The sequence below is a fragment of the Dermacentor albipictus genome, chromosome 2 (assembly GCF_038994185.2).
Source record: "Dermacentor albipictus isolate Rhodes 1998 colony chromosome 2, USDA_Dalb.pri_finalv2, whole genome shotgun sequence".
Classification (NCBI taxonomy): domain Eukaryota; kingdom Metazoa; phylum Arthropoda; class Arachnida; order Ixodida; family Ixodidae; genus Dermacentor; species Dermacentor albipictus.
This window is the reverse complement of record NC_091822.1, coordinates 71,326,376-71,346,503: the sequence shown is the minus strand read 5'-3', so window position 1 is coordinate 71,346,503 and position 20,128 is coordinate 71,326,376. Positions and strand designations below refer to the sequence as shown.

At 45.2% G+C, this 20,128-nt stretch overlaps 1 protein-coding gene across 4 annotated transcripts in view; it reads left to right on the top strand.

The window, feature by feature from the left end:
• LOC135908195 (monocarboxylate transporter 12-like) overlaps positions 1 to 19,389 on the top strand; it is a 48,513-nt gene extending 29,124 nt beyond the window's left edge. For all 4 annotated transcript variants that reach the window (XM_065439946.1, XM_065439944.1, XM_065439945.1 and 1 more), the window contains 5 exons: positions 2,293 to 2,487; positions 4,272 to 4,415; positions 5,080 to 5,424; positions 12,883 to 13,415; positions 17,323 to 19,389. In XM_065439946.1, coding sequence (XP_065296018.1) covers positions 5,267 to 5,424; positions 12,883 to 13,415; positions 17,323 to 17,495 — 864 coding nt within the window. In that variant the 5' untranslated portion in view covers positions 2,293 to 2,487; positions 4,272 to 4,415; positions 5,080 to 5,266 and the 3' untranslated portion in view covers positions 17,496 to 19,389. The remainder of the gene's footprint in view (positions 1 to 2,292; positions 2,488 to 4,271; positions 4,416 to 5,079; positions 5,425 to 12,882; positions 13,416 to 17,322) is intronic.
• The last annotated feature ends 739 nt before the right edge of the window (positions 19,390 to 20,128 follow it).

The following is a 20,128-nucleotide window of genomic DNA, read 5'->3' as shown; positions in this document are numbered from 1 at the left end:
GCATCTGGCTTTTCACTGCAGAAAACATGGGTGAAGTCCCATTTATAAACAGTGCATGGTGATAGGAAGAAGCCCAGCGCAAACAACACGTGAGGTTACTGAAGCGGCGAAGATGGCTAGTTTAGGGAGCTCTTGTGTTAACGCGCCTTCAGTTCAGTTCAGTTCAGTTTATTGTCCTTAAAGACCCCCGGAGGGGGTATTACATAAGGGTTGGGTTTAACATAAGTTCCACATTTGGTACACTTCATAAGCTATATTCAAAGTGATCAATCACACGCTGTAGGAATGAAGACAGGCAAGTGATGCTAACAATGTCAGCAGGAAGGCCGTTCCAATCTTTAGCTGCTCGAGGAATGAATGAGGCGGAAAAATGAGTGGTTCGGGCACGTGGCCGTGCGACTTGCTGCGGATGACTGGTGCGGTGAGAGATGCGTGCTGCAGGAACGATGTATGGCGCATGATGACGGGTACTGAAAAAGAACTTGTGATAGAGCTCAAGACTAGCAATGTGTCGGCGATTAGATAGTAATGTTAGTCCGGATTGTGTTTTAAGTGCGGAAATACTGACATCATATGAATATTATGAGTGAATGAACCTAGTAGCGCGGTTCTGAACAGATTCAAGTGAGGTGATAAGATATGTTTGGTGTGGGCTCCAGATGGTAGATGCATATTCAAGTTTTGCCCGAACAAGGGACTTGTAGGCAAGCAGTTTTACGTTTTGAGGTGCCAGGCGGAGATTACGTTTTAAAAAACCAGGTGTTTTATTTGCCGATGATATGATGTTAGAAATATGTTTATGCCAGGATAGATCATTGCATACAGTGACACCTAGATATTTATAGGACTCTGCTAGTTCGAGAGGCATGCTTCTAATTTGGTAGGGAAATACCAGGGGATTACTGCTACAAGTGAAAGACATAACTTTACATTTTTGTACATTAAGTTTCATTAACCAATCGTCACACCATGTTAGTATGTTGGTGAGGTCTTTCTGCAGGGCTGTTTGATTGCTGGTGTTACGTACAGTTCGATAAAGGATACAATCATCGGCGAACATTCGGATATTACAGGACACATGTGAACGTAAGTCATTAATATATATTAAAAATAATAGAGGGCCAACAACCGATCCTTGAGGGACGCCTGATGTTACTGGCACAGGGTTAGATAGGTGATTATTTTTAATGACAGATTGGGAGCGGTTGCTAAGAAATTCAATGATCCAATTCAAAACATCAGGATGCAAATTACGTCTTGTAAGTTTCAATATGAGACGTTCATGAGGAACTTTATCGAAGGCCTTAGAGAAATCCAGGAAAATTGCGTCAGTCTGTATGTTACTGTCAAGGTTAGTGTGAACATCGTGCAGGAGAATGGCCAGCTCTGTTTCACAGGAGAAGCCTTTGCGGAATCCGTGCTGGGCGGGATGGAAAAAGTGATTCAAGTCAAGAAAATTCATGATAAGAGATATTCAATAGATATTTCAAGAAAAGAATTCGATTTTTCAAACGTGACACAGAGGGTGGCCTGTGGAGAATACACTTTAATCTTGCATTTACAAAAAATTTTTGGGCTATGCATGGTCATTCATTCATCTTTGACATCATCTTAACTTTCCATCACACATGTCCCGTTGCTGTCTCCTTTGACTAGAAATTAGTACATATGCGCATGCGTACGGTGGTGTGTGTTACCTATATATATGTGGACCGCTTCGGGGAATTAAACAATTGTTGGAAGTTAGCGCTGTGTCGGCGTCTTGCCACTGTCTTTTGTCCCTTTTCGTGCGCTAAACAACCTCAGTTATGGAATACCAACACGCCCTAACCTACGCTCTTTCATGACAGCTATACTAACAAGTATACACAGTAGTCGTCAAAATATACTACAACGAGCGACTGCCGACAATAAATGCACTACATTTTTTGTAATTATAACATTTGAGTTGTGTAATCCGCCTCGCGTTCTTCAGCTCACGGAAAAAGAAAGCCCGAGAAATTCCATAACGATAAAGACAACACGTTTAATATTTCATGTAAAATATTACGTGAAAGAGACACAGCCATATCGTAAAACATGAAATCCAAATCAGCGCATTGCAAGAGAACCTCCAATACATTACGTTCCTGCCCACGCTCTTTGTCTTCTATAAGAGAGGACAGCTTGACGTTTTTCAGTCAGCGGCCCCTGTATTCATAAGCATAGGCCCGATTTTTGAGTACTCAAGAGATAATGAATCGTTACGAATTCTCCCATCCCACTGCCATGCTCTTAAAATTTGAAACACAGGCCAGGGAGAAATGCCCACCACTACAGACAAGTGCTGGGGAGTGCCACTGTCGTTGGCGGGTGCCGGATTCCTGGTCGGTATGCCTTGGTCGTGGTTTGGGCTCCTGCTGGTGTTTTTCGTGGAGAAGTTCGGCATTACCAGGGAAGAGGCTTCCTGGCCGAAAAGCGTCGCCACTACAATCACGAACATCTCAGGCAAGTCGTTTCGAGCGCTGAGTACACGTCTGTTAACTCAACAGTACCTCAAATGGAAGCTCCGCACCTGCATGTGAGCTCGAGTAAAGCAAAATATTCCTTGGAACGTGTATAAATCCGCAGCTTTGACTCCACTGTAAACGTCGGTTGCTCTCTACATGTGGCCTTTCAACGGTATTTTCCTCTGTATATGCTATCTTTCATCTCGTGGACCACACGGACTTACTGATTGCGTAGGCGATGGATGACGACACGTATGTGTGCGAGCGCGATTAAAATGTATTGAACTCGAGTATGAAAATTACCGGAAGCTTGAAAATTACTTGTATTTCAACAAAATTCTCCTCACACTAACCAGCTTCTCCCATTTTCCTAGAATGGTTACGGGAGTTTACAAATAACTAGGTTTGCTCAGGAAATCGCTGGTTGGTGTTGTTTTCCTGTGCGTTGAAAAAGGCTAACCTTGTTTCATTCAAGCCTTCCTTCCAATCAGGAAAAAAAATGTCACTCTGGGTGAGCTCTGGACTGTTACATGGATTGTCAAGCTATTTGGAAGCAAACTCGAACGACACCTTAGACAAAAGGATAAGCGGGAACCAGTCTATTGACTCGAACAGAAGGTCTCTTGTCATCAATCCCCCTCGTTCTTTTGCCTATGGAAGCATTCATTTTCTGGTAAAGATTGCGGCAGTTTTATCCTGTTATTGTAACACCACATTCCATGTAATCAATCTCCATGGTCTCATTTGCGTCCGAGAAAATGCTCACCATCACTGTGCGTTCCGAGTTCCGAGGAAGAAATGGCGTTGGGCAGGTCATGAATTGCTTAAGGCAGAAAATATTAGCACTATTACGTTAAGAGAACAGTTGCCAAGGGGAGCGAAGCGCAGTCGATGGCGCCAGGAATTGAGGGGTGGTGATCAAACTGGTAAATATTCAGGCGCAAGTTGTAATCAGCTAGCGCGACGCAGAGGTAATTGACGAGGAGAGTAGTGAAAGCACCTGTTCAGTGTTTCTTACCTTGCTGTTGGAATTATTTAAGCTATGTATTATTTTACTCAAACTTCAAGCGGCGTTTCAGAAACCTTTCAGAGTTGAAGAACGTCAATTAGATCATAAGTGCCCGCAGCAAGCCGTGTTTAACAAGAATCGCAACGTTCACCCAGGCATTCTCGCTTTTCTTAGGAGTATCTTTGCATAGTTGCTAAGATTTCTGAGTCTGTGCCTGTCTGTTTCCACCCAACCCTCAAATTTACCCTCCAATAGAGAGGATCGCGCCGTACCTGCTCAGAGAAGCATCAACCGTGCCTATTTCATCCAAAGTTTTTTTTATTGGCAGCCGCCTGTAGTATAACTCAAACAGCTTGCTACAGGCTAGCAAACTTGTCATTATTTTCGACAGATTGCCTTTCTTATTTACGTGCCAATCACGGTAAACATCCTGCAGTGGAACCTATTGGACAATGCACGTTAGTTTCAATCTTTACAATGAGCAAAATGCCACGACGACATCAAGTATAGCTCAATGCGAATTTATGGCAAATACTCATCTCTTCTTCTGCACAAATAGGAGCCAGTATTATGCATCCGGGAGCGGTGTTTGTAGACTGATCCATTCGTAAATTTCGCGTTTTCGCAGAGCCATACTCAGAAGTGTAATACTAATGAAAGACTTCAGATATGTTTGACTGGCAGCAAAATTCAGCGCAATGTAGACGTTTGAAGCTTACGTTTAGTTTTCTTTGTCCTTAAATAATGTACCTTCATTGCATCACCACTTGCAGGTCTGGGCGTCTAGGCACTTCAGCGGTACATCAACACATACCACGTCGTGCTTCTTAGCACCATACTAACATCGGTAGCCTTTGTCTGCGCAGCCTTTGCCCCAAGTATGATTTGGATGACCGTTACCGTCGGAGCGATGCACGGTGAGAAATACTGCTCTTCTCGTTAGCTTTCCGGCCGTCACTACTAAGTTCGTGCATTTCGCTTACCCATAGACTAGGACTTTATCAGTACCCTGCTTCTCATATGTCCAAACAGTTGTACGCTATTGGAAGCTGCGCACATCACCATCATTGAGCACGCGCACCACATGCTCTATTACGCACTATTCAATGGCGTTGTAGGTTGTCAAATGCAAATCAGGTCAATATAGCGTAATTGATAAAGTGACAGCCACAGAACCAAGTATAACAAGATTGTCCGGATCTCTGAAACGCTGTTTGCAATATCCTTTCTTCCTAGAGGTAAAGTACTAGTGATAAGTTAGTTGAGGTGTCAGCATATCAAGCTAAAGAATGCAGCAGTCCGATAGGAATGTGTAGGAGCCGGACCCTACTTTTGTACTTGTTACTGTACTAGCGCAGAATCTACAAATGCAGAAACGCTCGAAGGGAAGCATGGATTACCAAGTAGCCCAGAAACAACGTTGTGCTAGTTCTGTAAACTTTCTTTATGGGCTATGTTTCGCATATTCTCTGCAATGACCTTGTCTGTAACGTTCCTAAAGGCATGAGGACAGTGTAACAAATACAAGTAGAATGTATTCCTAGCAGAATGTTATAGTAAAATAGCTTTTTCTTGGCGCAGGCTTGGGACACGGAACGTTCCTGACGGCGTCAGTCATATATACACTCCATCACTTCGACAAATACCGCTCTGTCGCAACGTCTTTCATCTTTATCTCATATGGCCTGTCAGCCATTGTGAGCAGTTCGTGCTCGCGGGGCTCGTGGACGCGTACGCCCTCGAAGGAGCACTTCTCGTCTTCGGAGCAATGCTTTTAAACTCAACGGCATTAGTCATGCTGGCCAAAACCCCTTCTCCTATGCGACTGGGTTGGACACGAAGTACAGTGCACCTTCCGCAGAATGGCGTCAAGAAACCAGGGTGTTATGGTTCCACCAATATCGAAAACTCCGCCTGCCAAATCAGGTAAACGAAGCGACATCATTTTTACTTATGTTGTCTACTGATTTGTCTTTGCCGCACTAACGTGCCCATAGAAACTGCACAACGGTAATAGCGCAGAGGTAATCTTGCGAGCATGGAAAAAAAATGACACTGTTGACACTGAAACTACTGCACAATTTAAGCATGCTTGCATGACATAATTGGGTCATTACACGTCAACTGTCCCCACCGAGGAACTCGAGCAAAATTCGTTTCTCTTAGAAGAAGTACAAAATCAAATATACGTGCATACCACAAATAATGTGTGTTACTTGCAGAGCATTCTCCTCAGATATTTTGAGCATGAAAAAAAATTTGGGCTGATGAAGGCAATTTGAATTTCTCGAAATGGTGGAAAACAAAGTGCTAAGCAAAAATTTGCCAAAAATATACCATATTCTGCATTCATTCAAACTTTGCGTTATTTACGTTGTCCTCTCATTACAAGACGGTTTAACAAAATGCTTTCAAGTATTTAAATTCTTAGCTCCTTGGTAAAAATGCGCACATTATAGCTTTTGGGGGAAATTTTTCATAAGAAAAGGTACCGGAAGAAACCTGGAAATATTTTTTTAAAAAACTGTTCCTTACCCGTAATATCTTCTAAAAGATTGTTTTCGCCAATGTACAGCGCAAGGGCTGTAAATAAAAAGCCTGTCTTTGGCTAATATGCTATTGTGGCCTATGTTGAGAAGCTTGTAACACACTAAGGTGGTACATGGAAAAGTACTCAGAAAAGCAGATGTAATTGACAAGCATGACAACATTCAGCACTGAAATGATAATCGAAGTAATTTGCGTTTTCACCGGGGAAATACATTTTTGAATTTGAGTTCCATCATTACAATGTTCCGGTTTGCGTTTGGATTTCAGCTCATAGCATATTGGCGGGACACACAATACATTAAATTTGCTGCGGAAAAAAATGGGTCGTGCATCTGCAACATACGGTTTTTGGATAGTTTGTTTCGTACTGTATTCTTTGTATCTCCACAGGATGATCATATTTAAGTTTTACGTTATTTTTAAAGGTCGGCTGTGCGAGACAGCATAATTCTTGTCCATGAGCTGGATAACTTATAGAGGTGATTATTACAAGCACTACACATCGAAACACATATTCAACTAATTAACAAAACTTCCCTACTCAACTTCTTAATTAGGCAGTTTAGAGCACTTATGGAAATTTACAGATCGTAGCCCGTGATCTTGCAAGACGTATCCACTTGAAATGAATTTCCAGGGGAATCTCAAAAATGTGGGAACATATACGTAGGCATTCCAATTACTCCTGTGCTTCAATGCATAAGGGAGTGTTTCGTTAATAAAGTGAGGGGAACAACAACGCATTATTGCAGTGAGTTTTATGGCACATATCTCTAAACCAGTGCCATTGTGCAAATTAATTCGCAGTTGATACGTGCGGTAAACTAACTGGTTAGAATTCGTTTATTGCAACATGTGCTGTAATGTTGCTAATTTTGAAGCAACTAGCCGCGGTGGCTTAGCTGCTATAGTGTTGCGCTTGCGAGGACGCGGCCGCGGGATCGAATCCTGGCCTCGGCGGCCGCCTTTCTCAGTGGCAGAAATGCAAAACCGCCCGTGCAAAATCCCCCACTGCGGCGTACCTCATAATGAAATCGCGGTTTTGGACGGCAAACCGCAGGATTTAGACATAGTTATGAAGCTAAGAACTTTTGTTAACTAGATAAATAAGCGTTGTGACTCCCCTTGCAAGTAATGTGCGCCTCTCTGTTTAATCCCCCTCAAGAACTGTAATTGATGATATCTGCAACAGCCTAGCAGTTAATTAAAAACCCGGAAATCTGAAAAATAACCCCCTCGTACATAAATGCGATAACAAACACAGTCACAAATCTAACAATAGCATTGGCTTAAGTACGACAATGCGGCCAATAATAAACAGCTGTACTTATTTTTTTTTCGGGCTTGACATCACAAAGGCCCTGTTCTGCGTGTCCCAACAAAAACTTAGTCGACAACTCTCTGTCTGGCCCAAAGTAGCTGGAATAATAGCAGGTACATATCCCGGAACTAGACAAATATGCTCAGTAAAGCTGCCTATGAACAATACTCGCCAAATCTATTCTCTTTTTTCACTGGTTCTAAGGTGACTGAATGTGCGTCATGCAAGTGGTGCTCCAGTTCACGGTCATTAAAGCGACCTGCGGCCTGACCTACCACTTAACGCGCAATCAGCCGCATATTTCCAGCAACTCGAAAGGGCCCAACGTCGATCTGCATTAAGTAGGCACACCTTCAGGATTTAGCCGATTAGGAAGTTTTGGTGATCACAGACTTGATTCCTCTCGGCACGCGTCCATCTGCACCAACCTGGTTTGTATTTTCAGGCAATACGCTATGATGTGAAAACGAAGCGCGAAGCAAAATAGTGCAGTGGTGAGACTCACAATAATTTTTTTCTCGGTAAAAACGCAAATCAATTGGATAAAAATCTTCGTGGCGAAAGTGGTTCTTCTCTTCGACATATTCCACCTTTCTACGTATTTTTCTACGGACCACCGTAGTGTGTTACCAACCTCTAAGCACAGGCTAAAATAGGACTTTTTCCAAAGCAAGACGTTTATTTTACAGCGTGTATGCAGCACATTGGCGAAAACAATATTATTGCGATATTTTACAGGATAGTGTATGTTAGGGACAGTTCTGGAAAAGAAATCGAGGTTTTGTTCTGTGAATTATCTGTGTGAAAAAATTACCAAGTACTCTCCAATTTCAGCCTTTTCTCCTCGTTGTAATGGGTTCAAGAACAGAACGTATTTTGGAAAGCTCTTTTACAGCGAACCTGGTGAGGTCTGCTTTCCCCTGGATCTGTGTGTTAACGCGTATCATCATCACTATTGGCTTCGGCGTCGTCATCTTCTTTCACAGCTGGCTCGTTGACGCCCTTCGGGGCTGCCGCGTGAACGCGCTTGTGCTAGTGTGCCCGCGTTCGTCGTCGTCATTAGTTAATTAATTAAGTAAGTAAGAGACACAAAAACATATCCAATTGTACGGCGAAGCTGTAAAGGGCTAGTTCTCCCAGGATCGTGCTCGTGAGTCGACACAACTCCCCATACGTGGGCCAATCCCGAAGATATTGCAAAGCCGGGTCGACCCGCGGTGAAGGTGAAGCAGGCGTGGTGGCGGTGGATGATTGGTAAAAACTTTATGCTCCTGCAGAGCTTTCGCGGACGATGGCTTAGCTCCCCCACGTGGGGACGTCGAGGTGTCGCCTCGCCGCCGCCTCGAGGGCCTGCTGGACGGCCCAGAGTTGGTCGCCGCGGTTGGGGCTGCGCAAGGCAGCGGCCCACCGCGGCGGAAGGGTTCCGGAGTTAGCACCATGCGGGTTTCTTTTACAGTGGTGATTTTTTTTCCGATTGAAGGAAAGGAGCAGAGGGATAGAGGAGGAGGGTGCTACGCACTGTTATCCCTCTCAAACCTCTCAGCCCCCCCAAGGATAACCTCCTGGATATCAGGCCTGCTGCTGCACGAGGCAACCTCCCAGTGCGCCTCGCTACCTAATAATCCACGGAGGCACAAGTGAGGGGGGTGCTTAGGGCGCCCCCTCATGATGTGGTTATGATTGTTGGTTGTGGAGAAAAATTTACAGCTAGTGGAGGGGTAGAAAGAGAAGTGGACGAGGTAAAGGAGGGGAAGAGAGGGAAACGTGTGAGTCTGCACCTGTCGCCACAGCACCTCAAACCTGGCCGCGGATCTGTTTATTGGCTGCGGGCGACCTAGGCTGCAGTGGCTACAGATGTCGTGAAAAGTTAGAAGGCGATCTCGTGCAGCTTACGCAACTGTTGCCGCAACGGAGTCTGGCTCACGTAATGCCTGCGCCGGGACGGTAAATACCAGGGCGCTGGCGCGAACCGCTTCGTTTCCGGCAAGGCCCGCGTAAACTTGAGTCCATATTAGACGGTATCTTGTTGGGAGAGATTGGCAAAGAGGATGGACAGGGTTGGTTTGCACATCCTACCCGCTTTAAAGCCGTAGATGGCAGTTTTATTGTCGCTGACAACGACCTAATAATTTCTAATGAGAAGAACCAGAGGTATGGTAGTCTCTTCCGCCTTCTCAGAAAGGAAGCAAGAAGGGAGGCGGCAGTAGCTATCTGGCCTAGAGAATTGATAACGGCCATAGCAAAGTAAGGACCGCTATTGTATTCTGCAGCATTGACGTAGAGCACTTTAGATTTCGGAAATCGTTTCCCAAAAGCCTTTGCACGCTGCCGTCGCTTCTGCTCGCAGTGGACGGTGTGCATGTTCTTTGGGAGGGGTGGAATACGTAGACTTTCATGCATGTGGTTAGGAATAGTGTTTTGGTTTTTGCGATGGAGGTTGGCCTTATGGTGAGAGTGTGTAGCATGCGTCTTCCGTTTTGTGTATTGGAGAGTCGGGTATATAGTGGCGTTAGATGAGCTTCAACGAGTTCGTTTAAGGTGTTGATTGTGCCTGTCTGCATGAAACGTTCGATGGATATCCGGATGGGAGTAGCAGGAGTGAATTTATAGATTTTGCGTAAGAGGGTGTTGATTTCATTCTTGTTTCTTTTCGGGAGGTAGAGGTAAGAGATGGCATGAGTAACCTTACTGAGGACAAAGGTTTGGAATAAGCAAAGGAGTTCTGCCTCGCTTAGCCCGCCATGCTTATTAGATATGCTGCCTATGAGCCGTAGATTGTGGTCCAGTGCTGTATGAAGTATTTTGATGTTGTGTGTTGAGCCAATTTCATTGTAAATGTAGTCCAAGCACCCTGAGCCTGTCGACTCTAGGTACGGGTGTCCTGATCACTGTTATTGGTATATCGGAGATATGGTTTTTAGAACCACGATGGGCGGGAAGCACTGAGCAGGGTAGCTGACAAGATTCAAGAGTTTATTACAGACTACCACCTTGTCGGCGGCAGTCTGCCTGGCCTCCTGAATGTGACCATCTGAGATTACCGCCACCTAGAGGGTGATGTCGTCAGCATAGAGCAAAAATACGAGATCCGGGATGGATATCAGGGCCCTAGCCAGCAGCACAATGGTGATATTGAAAAGGAGAGGATATAACATTGACCTGGAGGTGTTCCGAAACTCCCCAAGGAATAAGAGGGAGAATGCTCAGACCCAATATAAATAGTAGCCATGCGATCGGAAATGAAGGTGGCGATGTAATTATGGCCTTTTTCGCCAACTCCTATGATGCTGAGTTCACTGAGAACGGCGAGGTAGCTGATTTTATAAAAGCTCCGTAAAGGTCGAGGCCTAGAACTGCCTGAGGGACTACGCTAGTGTTAGGTGTAATGATGTCATGCTTTAGGCGAGTTAAAATATCTTGGATGGAAAGGGATTTACGGATGCCTACCATTTTGTGGCGGTACATGCGATATTCTCTATATTATTGAGTCGGTTGAGCAGCGTCGAACACTTTTGCTTTTTGATTCTGGCTTTTTGATTCTGTCGAAACCTCAGCAGTCATGGAGGCATTACGGAATCAGGGTGTAGACGAACCGTAAGTAAAAATACTGAAAGATATCTATGGTGGCTCCACAGCCACCGTAGTCCTCCATAAAGAATGCAACAAGATCCCAATAATGAAAGCCGTCAGGCAGGGAGTTACGATCTCTCCAATGCCATTCACAGCGTGTTTACAGGACGTATTCAGACACCTGGACTGGGAAGAATTGGGGATAAAAGTTAATGGAGAATACCTCACTAACTTGCGATTCGCTGGTGATATTGCCTTGCTTAGTAACTCAGGGGACCAATTGCAATGCATGCTCACTGACCTGGAGGGGCAAAGCAGAAGAGTGGGTCTAAAAATTAATCTGCAGAAAACTAAAGTGATGGTTAACAGTCTCTGAAGAGAACAGCGCTTTACAATAGGTAGCGAGACACTGGAAGTGGTAAGGGAATACATCTACTTAGGGCAGGTAGTGACGGCGGATCCGTATCATGAGACGGAAACAATCAGAAGAATAAGAATGGGCTGGCGTGCGTTTGGCAGGCATTCCAGGACATGTACAGCAGGTTGCCATTGTCCCTCAAGAGAAAAGTGTATAATAGCTGTGTCTTACCAGTACTCACCTACGGGGCAGAAACCTGGAGGCTTACGAAAGGGGTTGTACTTAAATTGAGAACGACGCAACGAGCTATGGAAAGAAGAATGATTGGTGTAACGTTGAGGGATAAGAAAAGAGCAGATTGAGTGAGGGAACAAACGCGAGGTAATGACATCTTAGTTGAAATCAAGAGAAAGAAATGGGCATGGGCAGGACATCTATTAAGGAGGAAAGATAACCGACGGTCATTAAGAGTAACGCACTGGATTCCAAGGGAAGGGAAGCGTAGCAGGGGGCGGCAGAAAGTTAGGTGGGCGGATGAGATTGAGAAGTTTGCAGGGACGACATGGCCACAATCAGTACATGACCGGGGTTATTGGAGAAGTATGGGAGAGGCCTTGGCCCTGCAGAGGGCGTAACGATGCTGGTGATGATGATGATGATGATCATGATGATGATGGTGATGATGATGATGATGATGAACACTCCCTATGTGTGGACCGCTCCCGAAGATAGTGCAATACCGGGCCAACCTGCGGCAGGTGTGCAATTCGGCATTAAGGGACCCCTACACAGAGCTTCACTGATCATACTTCTTCACAGAGTGGAAGGACACTTAGTTTTTATAATAAAAGCACAATCTTCAGAAAATGAAAGAACGCAAAGTTTCATAGAATGAGCGAATCGGTCACTTTTTTGCAAATTTTCGCTTCGCACCAGCTTTTCCACCATTTCGTGAAATCGAAGGACCTCGCGGGTGCGAAAAAAATTTCCCCTCAGAATATTTTGGGAAAATACTGTGCAAGTAATGCTTGTGTACGCGAAATTCTTTTCTGAGTTTTTTTGGTGAAATTGAGATGGGTTGAGCGCCACAGTTGGGACACTTGGCGTGGAATGAACCAATAGCAAATATACCAACAACAATGATGTGTTGAAGCTTCAACATGTAGTACTTACAAAATGCATAACTAGTGATGCCTATCTGTAAGCCTTTGTCGAGTGGTTCAGTCATTGTCTAGAAGAGAAGACCCACAGCCTTATCATATAGGAATTAATATTTGTCGATTTCAGTTATTGCACCAGTTCGATGTCTTGATATGTACATAAACTACGGCCTTATTAGATTGTACACTTTTCTAAATTACTGGTATTCAGAACAAAACTTCTTGTACTGATTAGATATGATCCACATCTAGTGATTTTTGTACTATACCTGATACAGGGCTTTTTTATATAGAGATAATCTTATGCTTTACCTGCACGCTAGTATGTTGGATTCACTCTGCGTTAGCGCCACAATACACATTTTTTGCCATTGTTTCGAATACGGATTTCTACCACTTCTGATATCTTTTATTTCTCATCGCAGCATTCAACAAAAGCAAAGACCACAACCAACGACAAAATTGGGGCTTGAAGAGAGCGCCTCACTGAAAGACGTGATGACGATCTTCACCATGCCTTCCTTCTACGTTCTCCTCGTAGCAGTAATCGTCGGGGACTTCACGACGGTCGAAGTCTTCGGAACCATGGTGGATTACAGTCTAGACAAAGGCATACCAGTTGAGACTGCCAAACACATGATAACGCTGTTCTCAATAGGTCAGGTTGCCGGCCGCACAGTGGCACCTTTGGTAGCCGACTGCATGCCCTGGACCCGTCGTCCTTTGTACTCTATCAGCTTCGCGGTAGTCAGCGTGTGCCTCATCGCAATGCCTCATGTGTCCAGCTTTGCGACCTTCGTATCACTCTCGTTGCTAGTAGGAGTGTCTCAAGGGTACATTTTGTGCATCAGGTACGTGCTTACCGCGGAATTCGTGGGTGTCCAACGGACGGCGGCTTGCAGCGGCATCATCGGCGTCGTCATGGTGCCTGCGTACCTTGTCAGCCCGAAGTTAGTAGGTAAGCGAAAAGAGCCGCCTACTCCGTATGCATGCTTAGTATGTGGCATCACTGGCGTCGTCATGGCGCCAGTAAGGTTTGTTCTTTCTCCTTTGAACGCGGCTATGTGTCTTGAAGGTATTCATCGGCTTTGATAAATGAAAAGAGAGGTTAGAAATGAGGAACGTGGAAATATATTTAACTCAATATATTTACGAAGTGAAACGCCGAAGTTTGCAGAACAATAAAGAAGATGAGCAAACAAGTAGACAGCGCCTTACTGTTCTGCTTTTTCTAAATTAGAGCCTAAGGTAACGGTCACTACATGCGAAACACTGAGTATCACTGTTCGGCCATCAAATGGTTACGACTCACACTAGCGGTGCGTCTGGCGGAGTGTTGCTGATTTATCCGCTTTTTGATTACAGCCTTCACTGAATTAAATTAGTTCAATACAGTTTTTAATATATTTCAGTAAAAAAATAAAACGGGGTGACGGGAACTGCTGGCCCGCCCTGACATTTCACTAGCCAATGACGTCACAAATAAATTTAAGCCGCCACCTACTGAGTCCTATCTAATCTCCTTAGCAAAGGAGCACTTAAGCAAGCATTGGGCACTCTTTCCCATGGTTGATCTCCCTCCCTCTCCTATTCCAATGCTTTTAGCGATTCCTACCTGGACGGGTGCCTCTAATTCATGTCGTCCCGATGTAATCGTGCGCACCAGTTCTCGACGAATAAACCGACATTTGCGCGGCAACTTATTAGCAATCTGACGAAGGAGCGTTCATGTCGCCTTCCACGCTCTCACTTCACGTGAACTCTACGAGAGTTCGACGACTGGGGAGTTCTCCCTTTGGGGACTGGTTAGCAGCGTCTCCGCGCAGGTCAGAGATCGCTGGATTCATTCTTGCCATTGCGGTACCTTTGCCATACTTAGACCTTTCAATAGGAAGGGCGCATGGTAAGTAATCACCTCCAACCTTTGGTGACGGTGGCACCGCTCGTACTTTCATGGCTAGGAGTCAATAGGTAATTACACCTGTAATAGAGCGCTGAAGCCACAGTCAATTATATTGCAGAAAGAGAGTCGAGAAAGTTCTTTTACACAGTTGCATGCCACGCTACGTAATTGACACATTTGTAAGACGAATGGCTTAGCATAACATCTCTGGCTTGCCGCGGCAAATACTTATGAAAAAATCTGCAGCACTTAATTTTAGGCTACAGTCAGAAATGTGCGATAAGACAGATTAATTTGGCACTCATTACGTGGACGCTGCAACCGTTGACTGCTTCTTACTGTTGACTTTTTTTGCCTAAGCTCCGTATCTCTCCCTTGTGAATAGAATTCTTTTTTGCGTCTACATATAGCCTTCCTAACCGCTTCTAGTGTTGTGGCGGGTCGCTCGCTAGTTTGGCAGTGGGCCGGCATGTATGCGACTCCTTAATTACCATCGGTATCTCAGTAGAGCAGGGGAGTTTTATACTTTCTATGCTCCCGTTCCTCTCCAGGACGTCTCAATACCAAGCCCTGCTTTTAGATTGGAGACATGCTCCGACGGCACCATATTGGCTTTCACCTCTACCGCGATGCCTTCAAGCGTGTACGAAAACAATCGCGATTTTTCTGGCCATTGTGCACATTTTCCCCCCAAAAGTTGAAATTTCGTATAAAGAAGTGATAGGTTTCGTAAAATATTTGCAAGAAAGCATTAAACACCAAAGCAGGTATTTAAGAGGATGCTTTATTCACGAGATCTTATCTAAATACATCTGCACGGACAAATCGTTTTTCTTGCCAACCATTGCACCTCATTTGAAAGGGTTTGTTGCTCATAAAATAGAAGTAATACAGTTACTATCCTAGGGAATTCATCCACACGCGCGCACGCACAAACATACGCACACATGCACGCGCAGACACACACGCACACGTCACTCACAAACACGCGAAACACGAACATATACATCCATGCACACACACATAGGCGCAAATACGCGCGCACACACATAAATGACGTGTTATGGCACTGCAAGATTGCCATTTGGATGACATATCACGACATTCATGACACGAATGGCATGCTCGCAGGAGATAACGTGCACGACATAACAACATAACATGAATTACATGTAATGGCATGCAAGACCACACGCACATACCGAGTCGCCTTAGATAGCAGGGCATAACATGATTGAAATGGCGTGATCTAAACATCATAGAAATGTATCTGCACATGTCATTCAGGTCGTTGTTCATGCAATTCATGTCAAAACGTGCTTGCCATGAAATTCAGGTCATGCATGGCCGATATAATGATTGGCTTTATTTTAGGATATTCACGTCATATCATACATTCATGTCATATATATCCGATGGGATCATGTTTAAGAGATAAAGACAGCACACGATGGCGTTAGAGCCTAGATCGCTTCATTCATGAAATTGATGCAATGAATATCATGTCCTGCCATGCTACCAAGTGTATATCACGATTAAATTCATTTAGGGCGATTTAGTTAAAGAAATAACCACGACTACGTGAGAGGCTAGATGACAGTAAAACAGACAGACTCAACGTGCCTAAATTAAGCAAATAATCTTTCGCATTAACTGGAACAGCGGAAGAGGCGCACACACTCTTTTCCATGTTCGGCTCCTGCGCGCGCGCGATAACTTGCCGAACCGCATTGCCTTGGGAAAAAACTGACACAAGTATGCGAAGCGCCGCCCCCTTTGGGGGTATATCGAGGGTCGATTGGCACCGTATCACTGTCAAATTCGGTGCGCAATCTGTCCTCGGTATCGTGGCATTCTGCATTTCTTGGTGTTTCTGACGGCTTGTCAATGCTCGCTACGCCTAATTGAGGCGAATTTCGGACTGTAACGTGCATATTCACCCGCCGTGGTTGCTCAGTGGCTATGGTGTTGGCCTGCTGAGCACGAGGTCGCGGAGTCGAATCCCGGCCACGGCGGCCGCGTTTCGGTGAAGGCGAAAACACCCGTGTACATAGAATTAGGTGCACGTTAAAGAACGCCAGGTGGTCAAAATTTCAGGAGTCCTCCACTACGGCGTGTCTCATAATGAGAAAGTGGTTTTGGCACGTAAAACCTCATAATTTTTAACGTACATTTTCAGCGCAGTTTCTAAAGTTTTAGCCATATGAAGCCGAGTAGCAGCCAAGTATTTTTCCCAACGTCCCCTCAGTACTTTTACTATGTTGTGTACGTGTAGACGAGCCAAGGCGAATCTGCGTGCCATAACATAGACATGAAAATGCGCCGGCATTCCTGTATGCCACAGGTATAACTGAGTAGTATGTCTAATAAACTAAATATAAAAAAACCAATTACGTTTCTCGCATTCTAATTGCCAAAAAACCGAGTTGCAGGGCAACGCGCTATCAAACGCATTAGGCGACGTATTCGAGAGTCGTTCGGTGAGGAACAGAGATACAATATTGTGTGGAGCTCACGCTCTGTATGAATAGGTTGATGCAAATCTTTCGCGTTTTCCTGGAGCACTATGTTTGTATTGTGCAGGCCAACCGCGGGCAACCCCGAAAAAGAAGGGGGGGGGGAGACAGACAGGCAGGCAAAGAACAAAGTTTCGCTTTAAGGGTGTTACTATAATAAGTCGAGTCCTCTGGCACCACCGCTACCACATGGCCAACGATGATAGTTCAAGCCAAGTTTTAGGAGCAATAGTGCACAACACGAGCGCAGGTTTAATGCGGGAGCTCATTCCTTTGTGCTTTTGACCTTGTCCTTCGTGCTCAATTTTGTTTGTTACCGTGAATCGAAGCGAACCAGCGCATCTTGCAGTATTTCTACAGTGCGGGATGCTTTACCGCTTTTGTTACATCGTTTATTTCTTCCCACCTTGCTTAATGCCGTGTGCTCTTCGTTACTGATAACGCAGGTATCTTCCGTGACGCAAGTGGTTCGTACGACAACTATTACCGCACACTGGGAGCCTTCAGCTTAGCGGCCGCCGTTCTCTTCGCAGCGTACGATGCTTGCAGCCGGATTCCCACGGAGCGCACAAAACCGGTCAAGGACGAAGGCGGCGTGAAGTACAATTGTCGAACTTAAATATCGACTTCTTCAGGTTACGCCATCGCCGATTTTTCAGTGCTTGGGAGACGCAGGCAAGGGCAGAGGTGGAACCCTTGCTGAAGTATTCATGTGAACTCTAGGAAAGGGGACGTGAACACTGAAGCTAAAATTCAAGCATTCACCCATGAAATGTTCAGAGGTTTCACAAAGTGACTTTATAGCTAACGTTCTCTATTTACATTGGTAAACTCAGCCAGTGTTTCAATGGCTCTAAACAGTTTTGTGAGGCCTCAATCTGACCAATCAGTCGGAAACCAAATTTACTAGTTCAAATTTTGCGTAACTTCTGTGCAAGGCGCCATGTTACAGTACCTATGCTATGGCGCCTTGCACAGCTGCTACATCTAACTTTCAGTGTCATCAATACTACTTTCTCGCCATGATAGAAATTGGACGGGTTGTTGCAGCTTCAGCTTCACTTATCGAGCCTCGCCCCACTTCAGAGCATCGTCCCACTCCTTAAGCTAGTTCAATGACACGGCACATTCACGCAATCAATAAGATATTCACCCTAATGATCCAATATACGTAGGCTTGATTATTGTTTATGTTAAAGAGCTCTGTTTATCGATAAAACATGAAAATGTGTGATTTAGAACATGTAAGTATGTTTAGAGTGTAGGAACAATTGTTTTATAGATTAAACTCTCTGCACGCATTTCTTATCAAATCATGCATAAAATTTAGGTCTCTGCATATAGCGCTGCACATGCTGCTACCTAAGATGTTGTTATGCTGTAAATACCAGCATCGAACATGGCTTCTCTGAAAACAATGTTATCGGCCCGTGCGCATGCATCGTGTCCGAATTTGACATGTGATCACTTGAGACCGACGTTTGGCTTGGGTTGTTTTTTTGACTTTTTTATTGCGATGCGGCCAAAATGATGTTAGCCCATGGGTAATATTTAATGAACCATTTTCGTCACTGAAACACAACATAAGGTGGGGGGGGGGGGGCTGTATGTACTTGAGCAGGTTTTATGGACATGAGTGTTTGACGGCAAATGTGTAGACAGTCAGGCTATGCTTCATATTACCGTCAACTAAGGTCGTAGTAGGTATTTCTCGTTTGTTTGTTTGTTTGTTTGTTTGACCATTGATTGATGAAGCTGTATGCTTCCAAGAAACAGGGTCGCTATGAGAGACACAAGCTTTTTGATTGCTGTATAGTTTTACCACCTGGCTTTATTTATTTAGGGTTTACGGTAGCCTGTGTATCTATTATTACCGCGCGAGCACGGGCAGTGCGACACGTACGTAGGGCCCTTGAAATGGCTAAAATGCTCTGGTCGGCGATAGTATGAGCAAGAGTGCAAAGCACTCTTGCTTGTGCGAGCGTCATCTACGCTGTTCGCTCCGGGGAGGACACCCATCCAGCTAGAGTTAGCTGCACTGTCTGGTTTACAAAAAGAAAACACTGAGAATTCATTTTTGACTACGATGCGTTATCTGCGGTTCCTGTTTCACTATTTGCAGCTTACTTGAGGCCACGCATGTGTGACAGAATTAGGATAAAAAGAAGAAAGTAAATTGATGAGCACTTGCGAGGTATTACCATTACGCAATCACCGCAGATTCTGCCCCCTTGACCGAATAACGTCGCACAAGATCGCGCTGGCACTCCTACGCATGCGCAGATGGTTCCGGGCAAATCATACGCGTCTTAGCGGAGCGCGAGCACATATATGTGTTCCAGACAGACAGACATCCGTTTCTGGCTGTCTCGCGTTTCGACATGTCCAGCTACGCAGCTACGGCGTGGTAAAATCAACACTCACTCAGCTAGATTTATTTCATGCGAGAATGTGCTTCTTTGCTTTTACGCTGATCTAACAGATATAAATAATAAAATTTGCCTATATGAATATTTGAGCATTTTGAAGCACTGTATATAACCAATTACGAGACGATTTCTGTGAAAACACTATTAGTGCTGTAAATACGAGTTTGCATCTACGAGAACCGTGCGCTTTCTCGCTCGGTTTTCGTAGATGCAAACTGACAGTCACTGCGAGGTGCGGCAAACGCAAGGCGCACCGGCGCGAGCATTCACGCGCCGGCAAGCGTACGTGTAGTTTGGCCTTAAGGCAGCGCTGGAGACTGCTTGTTGCAATGATCCGCAATGTTGCAATGATCCGCCCTTTAATGATCCGCAAGACCAATCCGGTGCCAGTCGACACTCCCGTGCATCGGGCCAGCCGCAGGTTCAGGGGTCTAGCCCCGGAAGTCATCGACGCTACGCCCACCACTTCATCCGGTATTTCCAGCACTTCCACTCTACCCGCCCCAACCAGTACGCAGAGCATGATGTTGAACCGGTATGCACTTGAGAGCCCACACGTTCCGATGACGTTCCAAGGCGCAATGTTCGAAGATGTCGAAGACTGGATGGCCGACATCGAGCGTGTGGCCGCCTTGAGCCATAGAAACGACGCGGCAAAACTGAGACACGTCGACTTCTACCTGGAGGTTGGCGTGCATACTTGGTTGCGGAACCATGAGGAGCAACTGACGTCATGGCGCGAATTTCGCCGTTGGCTTCTTGAGACTTACGCCACGAACGAGCGGAACGGGTCGAACGAGCGATTGAGGCCCGCGTCCAGTTG